General features: G+C 44.6%; 1 protein-coding gene across 1 annotated transcript; it reads right to left on the reverse strand.

Moving 5' to 3' along the window:
- Positions 1 to 426: 426 nt before the first annotated feature.
- LOC127212227 (disks large homolog 5-like) lies at positions 427 to 7,066 on the reverse strand. Its single transcript, XM_051172272.1, has 6 exons — positions 7,042 to 7,066; positions 4,439 to 4,598; positions 3,112 to 3,255; positions 2,071 to 2,230; positions 1,767 to 1,882; positions 427 to 665 (listed from the first exon to the last, which is right to left on the reverse strand). Exons 1-6 carry the CDS (start codon positions 7,064 to 7,066, stop codon positions 500 to 502), a joined length of 771 nt encoding a protein of 256 aa, XP_051028229.1. The 3' UTR covers positions 427 to 499.
- Positions 7,067 to 22,037: the final 14,971 nt, after the last annotated feature.

The raw sequence follows: 22,037 nt of genomic DNA on the forward strand, positions 1-22,037 counted from the left end.
ACACCAAGACACCATGCCCTTTGTAGCCATGGTGCCTGGAACACACGGAGATCCATCTCTGCCTGTGAGTTCTTGGGATACAAGAGTGAAACAGCACAGCTGAACAAAATCATGGCCTTAAGGAGTGAGGAATTGAAAATTATACTTTTAATCATAACAAATACATTTTTCATAACAGGCTTTAAAAGGTCCATCAACATTAACAGTGAATATCTTTAGAAAATTTGAAAAACAATAACATATAACATTCCAATAACAAAATCAAAACCAAAATAGGTAAAAGCAAAAACCCAAACCAAAACACCAATAGAAAATTATGCTCAGCAGCATTCCCTCACTGCAGATTTAGCAGCACAGACCCACAGGCTGTGGATGGTCTTGGATTCTTAGTGGGAAGGTGGTCACATTAGTCCTCTGAAGGGGTAGTGTCAGAAAGTAAAGGAAATCAGACCCAGAAGCAGCCTGGCTGGCTCAATGGCTAGAAAAACTTAGGGTCTATTCACACAAAGGTAACAAATTTAGATAAAGAAATGTCATCCCAGGCATTCCATGGCTGCTGGGGATGGGGCTCAGCAGGTGGTTTCTCATCCAGCTGCTCCTTCTGCAGGAGGAGGCTCTCCTGCTGGACTGAGGCCAGGTTTAGCTCATGCTGCAGTCTCTCAGACCTGGGAGAGAAAGACAGTTAAGGCACAGGCCTAGTGGTGATCTGCCCTGTGAGCTGTCAGGCTGCTACCTCCCACCACCTCAATGGCACTGGACAGTTAACATGATGTTTTAACTGAAGTCATTGGAACTCCAACGAATAAGAGTCTAAGAGCTGGACCTGGACATTTCCTCAGCCTTAAGCACATGTCAGAACTTGGTCTAGGTCGTGTATGATCTCTGTTGTCTTAGGAAGGCAAGGACGTTCTACTGTGGTCCAGGGCCATCCTTTTGTAGCAGTAGCCTGCCATAGTCAGCAGCATAGGAGGGATGTACACGTTCTCCATGATGAGCTACTGATGGACCAAGTCATGTTATAGACACGATGGAGCCTTGCGCCCTGTGCGCCTCAACAAAGTCATGAGAGCAGCTCACTCCTCCTGCTCAGGAGGCGCCTTGCACCCAAGTGACATGCAAGGTAGAGCCTGTCCTGCTGGGTAGCGTTTCTTGAGTTGTGTGTCTGAGCACAGCAACCCGGCACAGGCTCAGGCACCAAACAGAAACCCGTGTTTTCCTTGGGGCTGGAGCTGCCAAACTGCATCCTGGCTCTCTAACGGAGTGTGCTACAGAGCACTCCTGTGGAGGTTCTGATCCTCCCTGCAGCAGACACAGCTGCTGGCTTCATTCTGGAAACACCTTCACCTGTTCTCTCCAGAGAACCCTTTTCACTGGAATGGGTAAACGCTACAGATCAGGGTCAGGGGAGGGATGCTGATCGATCTGGAGACGTTCCTAAGTAATTTCAGCCAAGTGTGGCTGTGGACACCTTGAGACCCCAAACAGTGGGAGGCAGATGCCTGTATATCTCTGTGCGTTGAAGGGTACACTGCTCAGAACATATGAAGGAGGACAGAGGGGAGTCCCAATGCCTCAGACACACAGGGCATCAAACATATTGTCCTGGACAGAAGTTCTTGTTGACTGGCCCAGCCCAGTACTTGGAGGCGTTCTTTCTCTGCAGTGGCTCTTACCTTTGCTGGCAAAGAGAAGCCAAGAAAAGACAGAGATCCCAGGTACAGGGGACCCAGATGGCGTCACCCTCTCCTCCCAGCCTAGGCTCCTACCTCATCTGGAGGACCAGCATCTGACGCTTCAGGTTGAAGACCGAGTCCCTCTGCTGCATGGCCAGCTGCTTCTGCTTCCGCATGCACTGCAGCGTTTCCTCCAGTCTCTCTAGCTCCTGTTGGTTACAAGGTCGTGCTTAGTGGAGGGCTGCACACAGGCGTGCACAGGCTTCCATGCAGGAGCAAGCACATAGAGAGGATTTCTAGAGTGGAGAGTGAAAGCACAGGCAGGTGGATGAGCGGACAGGCAGGTCACTGGGCGAATGCGGCTGGACATTAGCCTGACCCAGCTGACTGCCCCTACCTGCTGCTGCTTGGTCTGGAGGTCGCTGCTCTCCTCTCGGTCCTTGCAGATCTGCTTCAGCAGGGCCCAATCCCCTTGCACTTTCCTGTTCTCCTGCCTCAGCATGTCCACTCTCTTCTTCAGCTGAGTCTGTTCCATCAGGAGCCTGCTCTGGAGGTTGCTGGAAACACCCTCTGCAGAGTCAGCCCCTGCCAACTTCCTCCTTCTAATCCCTACTCCCAGCCCCATAACCCTCACCTGGCCCCAGGTTCCCATGAAGAACTAGGAAGCAGCCCAGGTGGAAGCTGCACTTAGATCACACAGAGGGAGAGAGAGATTGGACATGTCCTAAAGTTCCCAATACCTATAAGGAAGTTTTAAAGTCCCCAAAACCTAAAGGGATCCAAGCCCTTCAAAATGGAAGAGAAGTCTCCACCTGTCCTTTACCTTCCAAGGTCATGCAGAAGCATCAAAAAGAAGGGGGGATAGCAGGCACATAGAGGAAGGGGAAGCTGGCTATCTGGATGAGACCTGACACTCTGTGGCCATATGGTGGGGGGGGGGGACAATGGCCCCTCTTGTCAGAACTCTAGGGGAGGGGAGTAGGGCAGAAGAGGGAGGGAGGGTAGGAACAGGAAGATACAAGGAGGGCATAACATTCGGGATGTAACTGAATAAATTATAATAAATTAAAATTTAAAACAAAGACGGGACAAATACCCTCAAGGAGGCACAGGAGACCCAAGGGGAGAACATTCTAACTACCTGTCCTGTAAGAAAAAGCTCTGTAAACCCTGACGGAGCCCCTGAGGCCCAGGGCTGCCTGACATCCCTCTCAAGCTCAATCCTTTTCTATCTAGAAGCTCCTGAAGCGGGAAGCACAATGCTGGGAGGGGCTAACAGTCTCCTTCACACTTAGCACAACTGAGTGGAAAAGGCACAGGCAGGCTGATGGCCAAGTGGCAGAAAGGATAGAGCCAGAGTTGTGGACTCTTCAGTTGAGAAACAAAGAAAGGCTTTGATGGCCATTCCAGAAGGGTTGGGGTCCCTGATGGCACTTACCGGTAGAAGCCAGTCTCCTTCTCCAGCTCCCTGAGGTTCTCTGAGGCTTCAGCTTTCTCTGTCTCCAAGCTCTGGAGGTCCATCATGAGATGTTTGTGTTCCTTCTTGAGTTTCTCCACGAAAGGGTTTGGCCTGTTGTAGGGCCTGGCCCCAAGAGCAAAGAACCACATGAATACAGGCCTTAAGGATCTGGTGAAGTCGGACTGTGCCCTGGACTAGCCAAACCTAGAAGATTCCACATTCTGGGCCCTAAGTCTTGGCATGTCTTGCTACTCAGGAAACTTGCTTATGAGACAGCAGCAGAGGCTAGGTGTCCAGTTGAAGGGTGCCCTGGCGTTTCATGAGTTCAGAGAGGAGAGTCAGTAAGCCATAGGGGCTGGCTATCCCATTCTGTTGCCAGTAATCTATTCCCCATTTCTTGGCCACCCAAAACCTGTGATTCCATTCTTTCTTCTTTCAGAGCAGTGATTCTAGAACTTGGGTGACCACTACTGTAGAATCAGACTGTACACATAATTCTGGGGATGAGACCCAGCATCAGGACAGCTTCATAAACTACCCAAGGCCTTCCAGTGTTCTCCAATCTGACCACAAAGGCCAAGGGCAGCCCTGCTTAAAGTGCAGCTTCCAGAACTCAGCATTCAAACTGTGAGACAGGCAAAGCCTCAGCCTCTATCACAGAACCCTGACACCCAGAGTCTTATGAGACACATAGACATGAAAATGTGTACACACACACATACACACACACACACACGCGTGCATGATAAAGAGAAAAAGAGAGTCCTAGAAGAAGAGACAGAGGGAGAAGACTGGGATGCTGAGGAATTGCATGAAGCAGTATTGTCTCAGAGTATAAGGCATAAGTCAGAGACAATAGTGTTGATCTCCAGGCCTTCCAGTCATACATTGAGACAGAGCAAGTGGGACCAGGACACTCCAGCTGCTACCAGGAGCTTCTAGCACTCAATCACTTGCCAGGCAAGTTAAAAATAATTACATCCCAAACTCACAGCAGATAGTATGTCATACAAGCCACCACCTGTCAAGGTTTTTTCCAAATGCATGCTGGGAACTCACTCTCCCACTGCCTCAATCTCTGTCATATGTGATCAAGCCACAGGATCTGAGGAAGCAGAAGAGTCCTTTTCCTATCTCAGTCTGCCCAAACTCATGCCTCTCCTCTGAGAAGCATCGAGGGATATGAGGTTAGACACAGAAACACCCTGGAGGTGCAGCCTCCTGGAACTCATGACCTTAAAAGGATAAAACGAAGGTGACATTGCAGACCCAAAACTGAAGTCAGGGGATTAGACACAATGAATACCTATTGTCCAAGGATCCTTCTGTTAAGAGGATCAAGCGATCCCGCAGGTCATTTCGTTCCTGGGTTATCACCTGCAGCTGGGTAGTCAGCCTCTCCATTTCCTCCCTCATCTGCCTCTTGGAGAGGTGATTTGTGGGGGATGATGGCTCCCCACTGGCCCCTGTAGGGAGAAGAACTCAAGTGAACTTGCATAGTGACAAGGCATAGAGTTTAAACAGACAACCCTGATTTCCATACTGGCAGAGAGCGTGGCTGGCACCCAGTGACATACTAAAGATTTTGTCCCAGGCCTGAGCTGCCTGCTCTGTAGATCTCAGCTCTCCCACCACTCTTTAGAGAAGTGGCTATCTAAGTAGCTGTGTGTTTTCTCCGCCTTTCTACACATGCTTCAGGTGACCACAGAGATGGCCTCTTTAGGCTTTTTCACAACTGCACAGGATACAACTTGGCTTCAGAGCCCTTGAGCCTGGGATTACTGAGGCCAGGAGAATAATGGCACCATCACAAACACTCAGGATCTGTGGACAGGCCTGGACCTTCTGCATTGTCACTCTAAGATGGTGACCCAAGATTAAAAACACATTCAGTTACAGAACAGAATCAGTAGACTGATCAATTCTCTCCACTGACAGACCAAAACACCCAGAGATGGCAATAAGGATCCAGTTTCTGTCTTGATCCCTTACCTGTGACAGTTTGCCTACACTAGAGATATGCCAGCCACCCACAACTATTGATTAATAAACCCATAGATGCCACTGTCATGGAGATGTCAGGGAGAGGTGGTCAGAGGAATCCTGAGAACATAAGATCATGGCCCGGAGCATGTTCCTCTCTCTCTGTTACTGCTGTCCCATAGCCATGGCACTTATAGAAACCAGCGGGAGTGAAGTGCAGTGGTGCCCTGACCTAAGTTGGGAAATACTGAAGCTCCTTGACTCCTGATGGTCATCTCCTTTTGTTCCCATGTTACACCTCAAATGCCCAGTAAAACCTTGGAGCTGCCAGTACAACAGCTTTGGCTTCCCTAACTCCAGACTTTGGGGATGGATGAACTACTCTTATGGAATCCTGAACTTTCAGGAAGATTGATAAGCAAGGAAGTTTATTTGATTCCTGGAGCCTCCTGTTCCTGTACGCCATTATTGAAAAGCCCAGCTCAAACCCACCTCCTCCAGGAAGCTCTCCATCCCCTGCCCAATACTCACTGTGCCTTCCCCAGAACCACCTCACTCTTGGTGGTTTAACCTCAGCTGGAAGCCCAGGTTCCTTTCAACTCCCTGAGGTTTCTCTACGGGCCCCATTATTTCTTCCAAGTAGACTCCTTAGTCTGGCCAACATCTTGACAAGGTACTGAGTGAGTGCCCTTAGAGCACTTGCTGTTGCTACAACAGTGGTGACATCACAGGGGATGCCAAGAGCTCTCCAGGATACAGTAGAATGTCCAGGAAGGGGCTGCTGATGTCATGGGGAACAGCCTTTGCCTCCTTGCTCATGGTCTCCTTGTACTTAGCAGAAGCTGAGGTGCCCTTTCCAGCATTCTCTCCTGGACATAGCCATTGACCACCACTTCCTCCCCAGAGATCTGCCTAGGCTGGATTGGAAACAGCTTAGCTCTTCCCATGTGGGGAACTGAGTGTTCACTTTCCAAACAGCACTCATGAATGCTTCGTTCCTTCCTCAAAAGCCCTTATCCATCAATATGAGAAATTAAATAGTAGAGAGAGCACACCAGGATGGATGTGGAGGAAAGGTCACCTGCTTCATGTGTACAGGGCCTTGAAAACACAGGAAGAGCACACAGTGCTAATTGCAATGGGGCATGCTCATTAGGAGGTATAGTCATAGAAGGGATGTGCTTACCTTTTGAAAGTTGCCCCACTCGAGGTTTAATAAGAAAGATGCAGAGACCTATGCTGTTTCTATAAAACTTAATATAATGTCCTGGAGCTCACGAGCTCTGTGAAGTCTTCCTGGATCATGTGAACACCAGCTGCCAGGCATGTGTGTAGAAGGTGCCATTCCTAAATTATCCAGAAGCAAACTAGCACCCTACATCCAGCTCAAAAAGGTAGATTCACAGCCCCACAGATTATGATGAGATCCAGCAGAGTATAAAAGTCAATATATGGGAGGCTCTTGTGCATCAGGTGACAGTGCCACATCCGGACAGTCATAGCAAACACCAACTGCAGTGAGCATGGCCAGAGCTTGCTGCCAGTGTCATACATGCAGCTGATGAGGTTTAGGCATGATCCTCAGATGACCTGACTTTATCAAACCAATTTCTACTTGCTGAATTATGGAGGAAAATAAGACCATAAAACACTGCAAATTATTAACCATGCAGCCCTTGTTTGAGCAGAGAGAATCATAATGTATGAGGTTTGTTATAACCTCATAGGTGACTGCAGATGGTGTAATTGGGGGGGGGCAGTAAGGCATGCTAAAGAAGCATGTCTGAAGAAGTGGGGACCTGATGTCACCATTGCAGGTGTGTGCTCCTAAAACATGGAGAATGAGTTACTGGGATGAACTCTTAATACCACACACATCCCATCAATGATGACTTGGTATCCATGTAGGTGGCAAGCAGGACTTACCCAGGATCTGAGGTGTACCCTCCATGATTAAGTTAAAGCCAAAGCCACTGTGAGGATTCAGGATTCTTTCTTCTCTCTTGATAAAGCCCTCTGTTTACAGAAGGGTGGTGACACTGTAGAGTCAAGGAGCCATGACCTTGAAGCAGTAACTATGACTCCCACTTCAAACAGCATTCTAGAGTCTTCTGCTCCCTGAACATGGATAGACTCTACCTGATTGCAGTTTTTCATGTCTCAAGGCTGTAGGTTTGGACCTGGTGAGTATCTGTACATGGCTGTGTAGGAACAGTAAAAGTTCTACAATTCTCCAAGCTGAGAACCTAAGAGCCTTAACTATCAACAGCTTAAGTTAAAAGCAGAGAGTTGTGTGTAGATATAAGGTTACTGTGTACTTTAAGTTCTGATGTCTAAATGTTGTGTCAACTCTGCTGCCCAATTGTCCTCCTATTATGTCAATAAAACAGTTTACAGCCAATCATTGAGCAGGAGAGAGAATAGGCCTGGACTTCCTGCCAGTCAGGGAAGGAGGAGAGAGGACTAGACCAGGGGATTCGGCCATGGGTAGAGGTTTAAGGAAGATCAGGAGGAAGGAGTTGGAGGCCAGGAAAACTAAAAAGCGCAAGTAGCACTGGGATGTTTGCTGAGGGTAAGAAAAAAATAGCATAGAGGGTGAAAAACAGACTTTAACTGCTCAGATTGTGTTGTGGAGCCTTGTATTATAAAGGAGTCTCAGTTATTTGTGGGATACCCAGGTTAAGAAATAAGCTATGCGAAACAAACAGGTTATTTTTGTTTTGATTTTTGAGACAGGGTTTCTCTGTGTAACATCCTTGGCTGTCCTAGACTCGCTTTGTAGACCAGGATGGCCTCGAACTCACAGTGATCCACCTGCCTCTGCCTCCCAAGTGCTGGGATTAAAGGTGTGTGCGCCACCACGCCCAGCTCAACAAACACAGTTTTATAAAAATGAATTTAAGAGGAGTGGTTGGGAATGGGGTGAAAGTGGGAGGGAGGGAGGAACGGGAGGATACAAATGATGGGACAACAATTAAGATGTAATCTGAATAAATTAATTAAATAAAATAAAAAACACTTAAAAAAAAAAAGAGATGTGGATGGACAAAGTGTTAAGTGCATAAGGCCCAGAAGCCAGTTCAGAGATGAAGCTGTCACACTATATCCAGACCTGCAAGGCTGTCTGCAGGAGGCCTAGAGAAATGTACAAAGCTGTGGGGTTCAGGGAAGGCACCAGGGGAACTATGGCTTCTAGAAATTATATCATAGAAGAACTACGGTGCACATCAAGAACTTTCAGACTCTTATGTCCTTGGGAGTGGAAAGGTTTGAGCTGAGGAATTGCCATGGCCCATAGTAAGCACAGAGGTACAACACACGTTGCATTCTAGATATGGAGAAACCAAACTAGAATTGATCTGGAAGCTTCCTCTCTGCGGGGCAGTGTTCACTACGCTGAAAAGTGAAGTACAGTTGGCAGTCTTACCCAGATGAGACACCTATAAATTAGAGCTCTAACATGCTAGGTAAGCAGTGCCTGATTACGCAATAGTGACACACGAAAGGGTGCTGTTTTTTGCAGTTTCCATCCTGGGAAACTAGACCTTGGTTCCATGAATGGAGGAAGGGAAGAAGACAGAAATCTGAGAGATGTTGAAAACCCCAGGTTTCAGGTTTTCCCTATTTTTGGATAAAGGGTATGATATGTACATACAAATTACCATCAGTTATCAGCCCCAGACATCTGCTCTGTCACTGGTAGCATAAGGAAGAAAAATTTCCTGAGTTTCAGGATAGAGCATCCATGTACAGTATAGACCTCAGAAGTCTGAGGAGTGTAAGCATAATAGGTTGATAAGGCCAGGGGCAGGTGGGTGGGGTGGCCCAAGTCTTTAATAACAATCCCAGCACTCAAGAGGCAGAGGCAGGTGGATCTCTGTAAGCTCAATGCCAGCTTCGTCTACAGTGTGAGTCCCAGGACTGCCAGGGCTACACAGAGAAATCCTGTCTCGCAAAACTAAGTAACTAACTAACTAATTAAGGCAAGGGACACAGGCGAGGCACTCAAACATGTACGGTGTGTGCAGGGCTGAGAGTGAACACACCGAAACAAGAACTTTATGATACTGATGTTGTTTTGCGAAATGGTCGTGTTGTCAAACTGCCTTCTAAACACGTGTTTATGTCTGTAGCTCTTGGTCCATAGATTATGCTCTGAGGCTTCGCTAGAAATGCATCTTAGTGTAGTGGGTGACTATAAATGCTGAAATGACTATTGAGTGCAGAGCCATTAATGGGACTTCTGTATCAATACTCACCCCTAAGGTTCAGGGGACAAAGGACAGAAGATAGGGCAGAAAGAACATAACAGCTGGAGGATGGAGAGGAATGCTGGGAAGTGCTGACTTCTGAACATGGTGTAACTGTTGTACATGAAACTCGCAGCAACTGTGGTGACCTCCATAAAATCAAGACAGATGAAAAATTTCCAACATGGAGTGGGGAAGGATTCCCAAGGCCACACCCCTGGGTAACAAGCTATTGGCAGTTGATGGCTTCTAGGAAAGGGGGAGGCACTATTTTGTTGAGGGCAGGTGGCCAACCTCATACCCTTCTATGTGTGAGCAGCGCTAATGAACTCAGTGGGACTTCAAAAGTAAACAAGGAGTTGGGAGGAAGGTTTGTTGAGAAGCCTGGCAGAGGGAGTTGGAGGGAAGGAATGGGAGCTGATGTGACCAAGAAGCATTGTTTATATATATGAAATTTTCAAAGAATAACTTATTTAAGTGGCACTGAAATGCAACTTGCGATGTTAACTGTTCCATTATCACAGGTTGTATTTAATGGACGCTTTAAGTTACAATAAAGACTCCAAGTCATTTGTTACTTTTACTATGGCTCATGATCATATGAAAACGATAGAGGATGGTTTTATAGAGAGACCAAAGTGTCAAGGAACCTGCCCACCCTGGCTGTGACTTCTATTCAAAAGGAAAAGAGAAAAGCACACAAGGAAAAGTTATACATTTCTAAATTACAACTCAGAAAACTGGTCAGGCCAATGGCAGAGGCCTTGAAGTCATTAGACGGAGAGCTGTTCCTGGAAAGAGTTAAATACATTATCTCCTCGAGGGAGATGATTGTTCCTCCTCTCACCTTAGCATGTCTTCAGGTAGATCGGGTTTCCTGCTGAGTGGTCTCCATGCCAGGTGATTGGCAAGCTTATCTGGGTTAACTCTCAAGGGAGGAAACACTGGCGTACACTACTTCACCCTTTGGAGCAGATCACAGTGTTTCGTCTCTATGGAAGCTCAGAGACAGTTCACTCTTTTGACCAGGAAGCCTAAGGAGTGGCACCACTTCAGTGATGCTACCCTTTTTTGTGTTACCAGAGAAAGAGGGGCAGGCCCCAAAGCCAACCCTGAGGGAGAGGTCATCCTTAAATGTCCCCGTAAGGCCATTTGGTTCTCACGAGCTAAAATGCCAAAGTTATTTAGGAGACCAGTGAGTAGATTTAACCCCTTTTCCACCATGAAAGCCCAGAGGCCTGATGCCAAGGCTGTCAAGCAATGGGGATGGTGCCTGACTGGAGATTCGAACACGCCCTTGCTATGGCTTCCAGGCAGGGCAACTCATCCCACCCATTTGGGAAAAGGGAGCTAAGAAACCAGAGCTCCTTTCTGGCATTGCTAGCCTCTGGCCACAACAAAACCAAAGGCAGGCGCTTGCAGCTGTGGGCCAAGGACAAGACCAAGAACTGCTACCTACTATTCCAGGTCCCTACATGCCTGACTTGTCTCTCTCTCCTCTTCTCATCGCAGTCAAGGGTGCAGGAGATGAGCCTTCCCACCTTCTTTAATAAAATGGAGGTTTGCTTGGGCACCCTCCAAACCAGAGCAGACTAAACCATCCCTCCCAGAATCACCATCCATAAAGAAATTGGCGCTGTGTATAAAATTCCAAGAAACAGCCTTTGAGGTCCTTGGCTTCCCTTGAACTTTAGAGAATACAACCCATAGACCTGGTGAACGAAAAGCCATTCCCCTTAGTTCATCAAACTCACACGTTGAATTTTACACGTGAGCAGGTTCTCTTACAACATAAAAGGCTAGAAGGCCTCAGGAAAGTGAAAAGGCAATGGTGAAATTACTTTTTAAGAAGGGTATTCCTATGGCCTCAGGGTTATCCATTCATCCATAAAGTGACCAAAGATTAACACTCCCTTGCACTTTAAATCCATCTAGCCATTAACCTCCCAGCCTTGTTTTCTCATCATGAAATAGTGCTGTAACTACTATTAGAATCATTTGCCCTTTCTACTAATTCTCTCTCATTGATTTGGTATAAGGAGACTCTAATGGGTAGAAGGGCAGTCATACTTTAGAACAGGAAACGTGACCATTAAGAAATAAATCAAGTGTAGGAGAGACACTCATCTATAGGGTATTGGAGCCTGTGAATTGTGCTTGGTCAGCAAACTTTGTTATTGATTGAAAGCACCATTTACCCATAGGGGACAATTTCTGTCTCATTGAAGCAAAGGTGTCAGATATTAAGAAAGAAAAAGCCTGGCAATTATCAATTCAATTTTGTCATTAAGTAAACATGAGATTTAGTTCTCACAAATCAGGAACGTTGACACAAAACGAAGACACTGGCTTTAGACACTGGCTCAGCCATATCACAATATGAGGAAAGCATTCTTTCTGTTTGTAGTATACAGTTGTCTTTAGAGATATGAGCCAACCCACCTTCCATTTCACAGCCCATAATGCTGCAGCCTAGAGGGGCCTTTGTGTATAAATGTTAGCTGTACTTCAGACATAAGTCCTGAACCCCAAACAGTACCTGCACCGGTACGGACTTTTTAATACTAAAGCCATAGGCTAACTGAAAAGAACATTATGCTAAATTGGTAGACTCAAAGTCTCTTTCAAATTATTTTCATGATTCCTTAGCTTAAATGCTGGTGGGCCAGTAACTCACAAATCAGAGGCAATAAAAAAAAAAAAAAAAAAAAACACGCATCAAATACATAGGGGCCAGCCACAAAGCATAGCTGAAGAACTATGCAAAGACCCACAACAGAAAGGAGCCTGGGCCCAGGAGACATGGGGAGAGGACCCTCTAAGTGTCACCACACCACAGAGGCCGGATGGCACACAGGTGCAGAAATGCCTCTACAAAATTTTAATAACTTTTAAAATTTTATTCATGTATTTTAATGGATTTCTGTTACTTGCAACAAAATATATAGATACATTCCAGAAATATTGCTCCATGCTGTAGCATAATGTTATACCCAGTACATATTAACCTATGTGTAGAAATCTAGTGTACTTCCAGCTAACTGAACACATAGAGAGGGGGAGAATGAGAGCAATTTGTAGTTACAAATTTTCATTTCATTTAAATTTGCAAAGGTACCTAACATATGGATCATCAGTATACAAAATCCGAGTGATACAGAAATGTGTTATTTTTTGTTGTTGTGACAAAAGAAAATCAAAGAATAAAGGACTTACTTTGGCTCCCAGTTTAGAGAGACGCAGTCCAGTATAGTGGGAGGTGCCGCTACAGAAGCATGAGGCAGCCGCGCACACTGATCCCTTAGTCAGGAAGCAGAGAAAGATGAGTCATGATGTCAACTCCCTTTATACCCTCTTTTTCTTAAAATCTAGCCTCGGACCCTAGCCCACAGCATGATGCCACTCACATTCAAGCTGGTCTTCACTTCTCAATCAAACATCTACGGAAACTTGTTCAAAGATACACTCAGACATGTGTGTCCTAGATAACTCAAAACCCAGTCATGCTGGCAATGAAGGTGAGCCAAAACAATAAATGCGTAGAAAAAGACTGTGACTATAAACGCCTTTTAACTTCCTCACTCAATATGGATTTCGGGCGCAGGCTGAAATGGAATGGATCGTTTTGAAAGCATGGAGACCAGTCAAGAGCTCTGCCTCTAGGTGTGAGATGAGAGGGGAGTGGAGACAGAGACTCAAGACCAGAATGATTTAGTGAGTGAAGACTGGGCAACACCAACAGCTATGGAAATGGTTCAACCAAGCTCTGAATTTCAGTTCCTTCCTGGATTTTGTAGGACACCGCACAGAGAAGCAGTCTGTGGGGTACACCTTTGACTTGTATTCCCTTAGCACCATAGACTCAACATGGCCTTGAATTTCCATTTGACATTAACAATTAACATGGCAGGCAGCCAACAACTGGTCCTCAATCAAGTGATCAAAGAGGCATCTCCTGTGAAACAAAGTCAACAAAGAGTTCTCTGATTGTTACAGGTCACAGCCCAGATGTGAGGACAGTCACCTGCAGTTACGGCAAGTGGTTTCTGGCAGGGCCACTCCCAAACGTGTCTTGGAGCAGGGAGGGGCCCTGGAGAGCATATGCTTCAACTAGCCCATGATGTAGGTGTGAAGACTGAAAGCAGTTGATTGGCTAACGGCCACATGTGGCATCTGTCACTCAGCTTGATTGCCCTGGCATTTGTGCTGGGTCAGCTGCCCTTCTAACGTTTAGAGATGGGGGAGTGCTATGGAAGAGTTAGGGATCCATCCTCAGCCAGTTAGTCCTAAAACAAGCATTTTTCTCTTTTGGGACCCTGCAATGAGAGAAGAAACTGATTCTCAATGTGAAACAAATAGTCCACAGATTATTAATATGATACTCTCAGGTGTATCTTATCTCCTACATATAGACTCTATTCATGTTTCAGATTTTCTTGGATGCTCCCACAAGCTTTCAAGAAGCCAGGAGAGAAACACACACATCCCTGTTTCCAGCTCCCTTATCATAAATTTTCAGCGTCTTCCCTTTTGCTCTTATAAAGGTCACTGAACAAAATTTTCATTTTGCAATGCAATCCCCAGGATTACAGACCTTCTAGAGAATTCTGCCTAATGTTCCAGTTGGCACACACACTATGGAACCAATTTCTGACCCATGAAGAAAACCCATGGAGTCCTTTTGTACAATATTTTTTGCTAATGGAATCAGTGATCTCCAACTGAATTCACTCTTCGTTTTGCAGGGTACTGCAACTGCGTCCCACAGAAGAATGCGTGCTCTTCTGCAGGGCCAGAAAGTTTTAGACTTGTAGCTTTTCTGTTTTCCCAAAAGTACATGAGGAATCATGAAACTTTTCTGCTTGCATTTAGAGTTGGTCCCCTTCCCAACAGGAACCTTCGAGGGGTGGGGATGATGTGTTTGGTAGGGAGGGCAGAGGGATGGTCATCCCTGGACACTTCCAGTTTGGACTGGGTTGGAGTGGTATGGTGGGTGCATGCAATTCAGCCGGGCTAGGACTGGACTAAAACAGGGCAGGAAGCTACCAGGAACCTTCCAGAATGTTACCCACTCTGCACCTGAGAGTAGAATATTATATGGCAACTGCAGACCTGGTGAACAGAGGCCAAGGGGAGCAGAGAGGAAATGGGAAAAAGTAGAAGGGGAGTGATGGGTAAAGAAAAAAGTGGACAGGAAGGAGGAGAGTAGGAGGGAGGGAGGGAATGGGGGAAAGAGGAAGGGAGGGCACTGGTGCAGAAAGAGAGGGGAAAAGTGTTTCATTGAACCCTCTGTTATTCTTTCCCTCCTAAGCTAAGAATAATTTAGAGATGGTTTCATAAAATTTTATTCTTTTCATTACTACAGATGCAATTCTGACAGTAAACATTCTGACAAATATCCAAATATACACTCTCTTTATATTCAAGAATTTCCAAGCATTACAATTCAGCCAATGTTTTACAAAATAAAAAAAATCCAAATGATATCATGCCCATATTGCACTAAGCAACCGAAGACTCGGAGCAGAATCTGAGACTAAATTTTAAGGTTTATAGAAAGTGTTTAACATGATCTCTGGCACCTAGCAGGTTTTCAGTAAATAATAATGTAATTATGTATTGGTGCAATCCAGTAAGACAAAAAAAAAAAAACTGGTCAGATGTTAATTAGAGATAAACATAACTGTGAGCACATATGGTAACTGTCTTAGTTAGGGTTACTATTTCTGTAGTGAAATACCATGATCAAAGCAAGTCAGGGAGGAAAGGGTTTATTTGGCTTACATTTTCACATCACTGTTCATCATCAAAGGAAATTGGGGCAGGAACTCAAACACAGCAGGAACCTGGAGGCAGGAGCTGGTGCAGATGCTTGAAGCGTTTGGGAGAGGGGGCAGGGTGTCATCCCTAGACACTCACGGATTTAGACAGGAGCTGAGAGGTGTGGTGGCAGATGAGGTGTCTAGCAGGGCAGGAGACTACTGTGACCCTTTGAGTATACTGGAGAAAGCCTTTATCACACATATTTTGAAACCTGGCTCAAATGAAATAGAAAGGACAGGCATTAGAACCAAAAAACAAGGAGATACACCCACACACACTGCCCCCGCCACCCCCTCCACCCACATTTTAAAGGTGAAGAGAAGGTACAAATTATGTTTGCTGCCCTTCTGGCAAGATGCATTTTGTTTCCTTATTAGTATTCATCAGTGCTGCTCCAGTATCTCCTTGGTGACAGCACTCATCTAAGATTCCGGATAGGGGTATGTATAGGAATTGGCAAGTTAACCTAGGGGATGGAGAGAAAGAGGGGACAAAGATTTTAGGGACACACTTTCTTCTCTTTCTATAAACTCAATTAAGCAGAGAAAGATTGATTACACAGAAAGAGTCGGAGCATAACTAAACTCTGGGGGCCCGGCACCATGTTCTGAGGTGTTTGGCTCCTTTCCCCGTCGGTCTCTACCTTAAAAACAGACGATTTAACTGTTTAGGGGCTTGTATTCTCCCATCTAATTCTGCATCCCACCTAACAGTGAAGGAGGTTTTCCAGCTTCTCCAAATCCTTGCTAGTGCCTGTGCTCTGTTTCACGGGAGGCGCTTGCTACCTTTTGTAGTTCTGAGCTGCACTTGGCTGTTGCTTGCCAATGGTGAGGGAGGTTTTTTTTTTTTTTTTTTTTTTGTGACCCCGTGAGCTATTTGAACCTCTCCTTTATAGAAATGCCTTTTCAAGTCCTCAGGTCATATTTAATGGTTTGTTGTTGTTTGGGGGGTCCACCCCCCTTCGCTGTACTAGAATAACTCTCATCTTGTGTAATTGTGGCTTTCAGTTTTATGGACATGTACTTCTGAACCGCAATGGGCTTCCTTACCATAACGCTGCCCATTCTTAGCAACAGGAAGAGGAAAAGCTAGTATAGGACCCTACTGACGTTTGAAAGGCTTCTCAAAGAGGGAAATTATTGTTTCTAAAGCAAATTTCCCTGAGTTATCCTTGACCTCTATGCTGGCCATCATAATGAGCATGAAATCTCAGGACAAAGGTAAGAGGTGTAGAAATTGCAATTTGCTTCATTTTTTCCAATAACCAGAAATGAATTTCTAATTTAAGCCCTTGTTTTATAGATAGAAAATTTACTCCATTCAGGGTTCCACATTTCCTTTTGTTCCATAAAGTTGCATGTGAATTCTAGAGTAGAGCTACACAAAAGGGTGACAGTGATGCTAAGGTGGGGAGTGGGGCAGGATGGTGCAGAGACAGGTCCACTGTCCGGTCAACGGGGTGATCATTCTCCACACCAGTCTCCTCTCAATTAATTGTGCTGGTATCAGGCCTACTGTGTCACTGTTGAACCTCAAGCCTGTCTCCAGGTCCTCTGAACCTGATGTCGTGTTCACAGTGGAAACAAAATGCTGTGATGCTCCGTGAGCACTGCTGACGGTCACAGCGGCTGTGTGGGTGCTCAGGTCATCTGCCCAAATACTCGATGTATCTGATTGCTCTTCTCATGTTTCCTAGGCATGTTGAACACTGACGCTTCCAGATGTTTGACACAAGGTCTGGCTTCAATTAGAAAACAAAGAACAGATCTTGCCTACTGTCCAAAATCTGAAAATATATATGGCATGGGGCATGGACATATCTGATCTCTCACACCGAGTTTACCTTCTCTAGGGAGATGACTAAGTAGAACCAGCCTTGCTTTCCCAATATGTTTTGTGCTGCTATAGCAGGAATACAGTTGGGCAAATGATAAAGAACAGAAACCTATTGGCTTTCAGTTTTGAAGGCCTGGAACCCAATACAGACGTGAGGTTCCCGACACATTGCATTTGAAATTAGGTTTCTAACACGTGACTTTTGACAGAGGCAGCCAAACAAAACACAACACCTTACAGCTTTCTGCCTCTCCCCCACACTCAGGACCCACAGCTCTTCTCCAATGGGAGAGCATCCTCTCTGGATAACACGGGTTCCTCCTAATCTACTGAGTTTTAATGTGAATACTTTCATGTGCTCAGTCCTTAAAACTTTAGTTTTTGAAATCCTATGTTCACCTCAAACTATAAATTTCCCAAGAGACCATTTGAATCCCAGATGAGAAATGGTTCTTTTCCACCCACCCTTCTTATCATGCTGCTTCCCAAACTTCTGGTCTAGTTTGGATGAGAGGGGGGTGCCTCATTCAATAACAGAATAATTTTCAAATAGTTGATACAGTACACATTATAATTACTCAACCTTGAGGTTCATTTACCAAAGGATCTTGGCCCTGTGTGCCTAAGCATCCCTTCAGCTTGGTAGCAATGGATGAGTGTATGCACCACTCTGGCTCACGCAAGTTTTCCGTCTTCCTCTCGGCAGTGTCTGATTATTAGTGTGCATTCAGCATAATGGTTCCATCGCTATTCAAGTGACTTGGATTCAGAATCTCTAGACCCATAGAACACACAGATGAAAAGGAGACTTGGTCTATTTAGCCTCCCCCACTGCAAGCCAAGGAAACTCTGGCACCAACCAGGAACAAGAAAATGGGGAAAAGTATGTGTTTAATAATAAGTACCATTCGTTGAAGTAAATAAAAGTGCTGGGATTAGTGGTAAAGCTCATTGGTTCTTTCAATATCGACTGCAATACCATGTTTTTTTCTTAACCATTGATTGTTTCTTATTGAAATGAACTGAAATAGCTCTGAAAGAAACATCTATTATACAGATGCAAATGTTGGAGCAGATATGCGTTTGAGAAGGCTTATGAGGAGAGTTTCTATCTCTGCCCACTGGCTTTTAATTCCTTTCCTAAATTACACATGTTGACAAAAGTGAATATTGCTATTTTCTGTCAGCTGTGGTTAAATGAGATCAACACAGGGGCCGTTTCAACTTGAAATTCAAAGGAATTTAGAAGTTAGTGTTTGTGCATCTATGACTTGGATGCCTGTCAAGGAGAGAAAAAAATAAAAACATATGCAATACTTCATAGAAACTAACAGTTCATCTGGCTCATTGACCAGGTCATGGGAAGATGACAAACTGTTAACCCAAGAGTAGGTAGCTCCAATTTCTCAGACCATCCATTCTGATAGCCTATGTTTTATTGAGTTTTGATATTTGAAAATGAATCTTTCCTGTCTACAAAACAAGTGAGTGCTTTTTTAAAATGAGAACAACATATAAAATAATAAGGAAAAACTCCCCCAGCACACCCCCATGAAACCTTGATTAGTCTAGTGCTAATCCTGGAACTACAAGCAGAGTTTGAGCCCCTGGATGACCAAGCTAGATGTGATCTGTGCCTCTTCAATTTCAGAATTGCCCTTCTTCTCATACCCCTCTTACCCGTCTCAACCATCTCAAATGCCATTGCTTGTGAGTCCTGGGATGGGCACAGTGGGTAATAGTTACAATCTCGGCACTTGGGAGGTGGGGGCAGGAGGACAGCTAGTTCAAGATTATCCTCATCTACATAGAAAGTTCAAGACCAGCATGGACAGGGGGTCTTGATCCTTCAGCACTCTAGGTGGCAAGTGATGTCATGTGATAGGCAGACAGTAGGTCCCTATATACCCAAAGCAGGAGCCTTTCTGGTTAGTAAGCCCACAAGGGCTGCCTTGTGCTAAAATGTTAAGTGCTAAGCAAGTGCTTCCTTTTATTCCTAAAACAGAGTGTCTTCCCACCTCTCCCCAAGAGCCTACATTTTTCACCAGGATGAAACATTTGCTTATATTAAAACGTCACAGCAAAGCATTTGATTGCCTGTAAATTACATAATTTGATGGAGAAAAAGAACATGGAGCCCTAGCTTGTGTTTCTTCTAGAGACTTTTTGGGACTTGGTGTGCTCATCACCGGGTTGCTGTTTTGGGGGGAAATCAATAGAAAGTGGCTTTCCCTTGAGTAGCACAAGCGACCCAGCTACTCAACATGTCACTTGCTCGTTCATTTGTTATAATAGCAAGTGAATGCAATGTCTACTATCTATAGATTCATGGTGTGCTAATACCTGCAGTTGAAAAATAAGGCAGTCATCTCTGCTTCCCAAGATAGTGGTGCTTCGCTGAGATGGTTATTTATGGAGCTTGAAAACCAGGCATGAAGGCACACATTTGTAAGCCCAGCACCAGGCGGTTGGAGACAGGCAGATCCCTGGGGCTCACTGGCCAACTTGCCTTAAAGAGAGACCCTGCCTTAAAACATAAGGGGTGGCATTCCTGTGGCATGACACCTGAAGTGGTCCTCTGCCCTTCACATGAATACATATACAAATGCATGCGACCTATACCATATGCACCAGCACACATTAAATACACACACACACACACACACACACACACACACACACACACAAACACACACACACACACCAATCAACAGTAGTTAATTTCTAGAGGTTCTTTATTTATATTCTACTCCCTGGATGGGATCCTGGATGCCTCAGCAGAGGCCAAACACTTCCCCTCACACAATCATCTGTGACATCCTGCTAGACTACATCCCTAACTGGTCCATGCCTCTTACTCCCTATGTTCCTGTGTGCCTCAAGAAAGAAAAAAAAAACATAGTGACTGACTGAACTATGGACTGGGCTATTCTGGGATTTTTGTTTTCATGAGTCCCACTGTATCTAAATTAAAAGCTTCCCCTCACCATAAGAGAAAAAGAATTTGGCCAATTTGGACTTTTTTCCCACCCAAACTGGCTTGACCTTTTTTTTCTTTTTTGGTTTTTCGAGGCAGGGTTTCCATGTGTAGCATTGGTTGGTCTGGACTCTCTCTGTAGACCAGGCTGGCCCATAACTCACAGAGATCTGCCTGCCTCTGCCTCCCAATTGCTGGGATTATAGGCATGAACTACCATGCCTGGCTTGATCTTTCTTTTGGACAATGTAACCTTATAATATAGAACAAAATCTATGGGGCAAAATCATATCATTTTGCACTTTATTCTGAACTAATTGTGCAGAAATTCTCTGCGGAAAATCTTAACTGCCCATTACAGTTTCTTTCCTAACTTCTGCTTTATTGACTATTAACAAATGTGGTAATAATAATGATGATGATGATGATGATTTTTGAGATCCTTCTACCCTCTACACCCCAATGAATAATTTTTAAAAAACTGTATCAAGCAGGCTGACTTTTCAGACACAACAGTGTAGAAATGACCTGCGGAACAATTTATAATCTGGACTTTAAGACTAAAAGCTTGTGACCCACAAAGATACTGTCAAGAGAATGAAAAGACAGGTCATTGCCTGGGAATAAATATTTTCAAAAGACATACCTAAGATGCTCTCTGGAGTCTCTTCAAAAACTGTAGTGCCATTCGCAAGGGTGACCTCATGGCCCAATCACCTTTCAAAGGGCCCACATCCAAATACCACCACAGCAGAAGCTGCAATTCAACAACAACAAAAATCTTAGGGAAACACAAACACTTAATTTATAACAATAAGAAAATGACCTATCTGATTAAAAATTCACACTAGAACTAAAAGGGTACCTCATCAGGGAAGATACACATGGCAAGTATGTAAGTAGTTAACATTGTATACATTAGGGAAATGTAAATTAATATAATGAGATGCCACCACATATCTACAAAAAACACTAAGGCAAGTGCAGGAGAGGATGTAGAGCAACAGAAACATCCTTTCATTGCTGTGGGAATTCAGGCTGAAAGCCAGTTTGGTAGCTTCTCACAAAACTCACCGTATCTTAGCTGTATAAACCAGCAATTGTGCTCTTAGGCTGAAGGGGACTTCAATGTTCTCAACCCAAATGAGTTGAAAAACCTATGTCCATATGAAACTGTACTTACTGTCTCCAAACCTTGGAACAACCAGGATAGCCTTTAGTGGGCCAATGGATAAATAAACCACCGTGGTGTATTCAAACAACAGATTTTTATTCCATGCCAAAAGACCTGAGATAACAGGACATGAAACAACAGAGAGGATATGTAAGTGCACATTGCTAAAGGAACAAAGCCAGTGTGGATGTGATTCTAATTATATGACAGTCTGAGGGAGGAAATGGGAGTCAGTTAAAAGTAGCTCCAAGAATAAACTATGGTATTTGTTTGAGCATAATGTTTCAATGTATGTTCATAAAGTATTGGAAAAAATATCTATGTTAATCAGTTTTTCTGTCACTGTGACAAAATACCTGAGAAAATCAACTTATTAAAAAAAAATCAACCTACATAAAGAAATCATCAACAACGAAAAACCTGTATGAAGAACGCAAAGGTCATATCTAGCTATATCCCACATGCCAGTTGGCTGTGCTTGCTCCAACAGTTTCACATTCTGGGCTTTTCAAGAGATATGTACTTATTTCCCTTTCAGTATAGAGACACAAAAGCTTAAATATGGGAGAAATGGAGGGAAATGAGGGACTATTTGTGAGACCTATTGTGCATACCATTTCGCTTGCTGCATGAATATTTACAGAGTGCCTACTCTGTGATGTCATCATTCTAGGTCTCCTACCTGGGAATGCATCATTGCCCTACGTACAGAGTCCCACTGTGCAAGAGTTTGCTGACAGGACACATGACATCAATTAAATGCAGTGGTTATGTGTGTAGTTAAGCCACCCTAACTCCTTGTTATTTTAGTTTCTTGGGTGAAAGTTTGATACTTTGGGAGAGTCTGGCTAGGGCTTCTGTT

This window comes from Acomys russatus, chromosome 30, assembly GCF_903995435.1.
Source record: "Acomys russatus chromosome 30, mAcoRus1.1, whole genome shotgun sequence".
Classification (NCBI taxonomy): domain Eukaryota; kingdom Metazoa; phylum Chordata; class Mammalia; order Rodentia; family Muridae; genus Acomys; species Acomys russatus.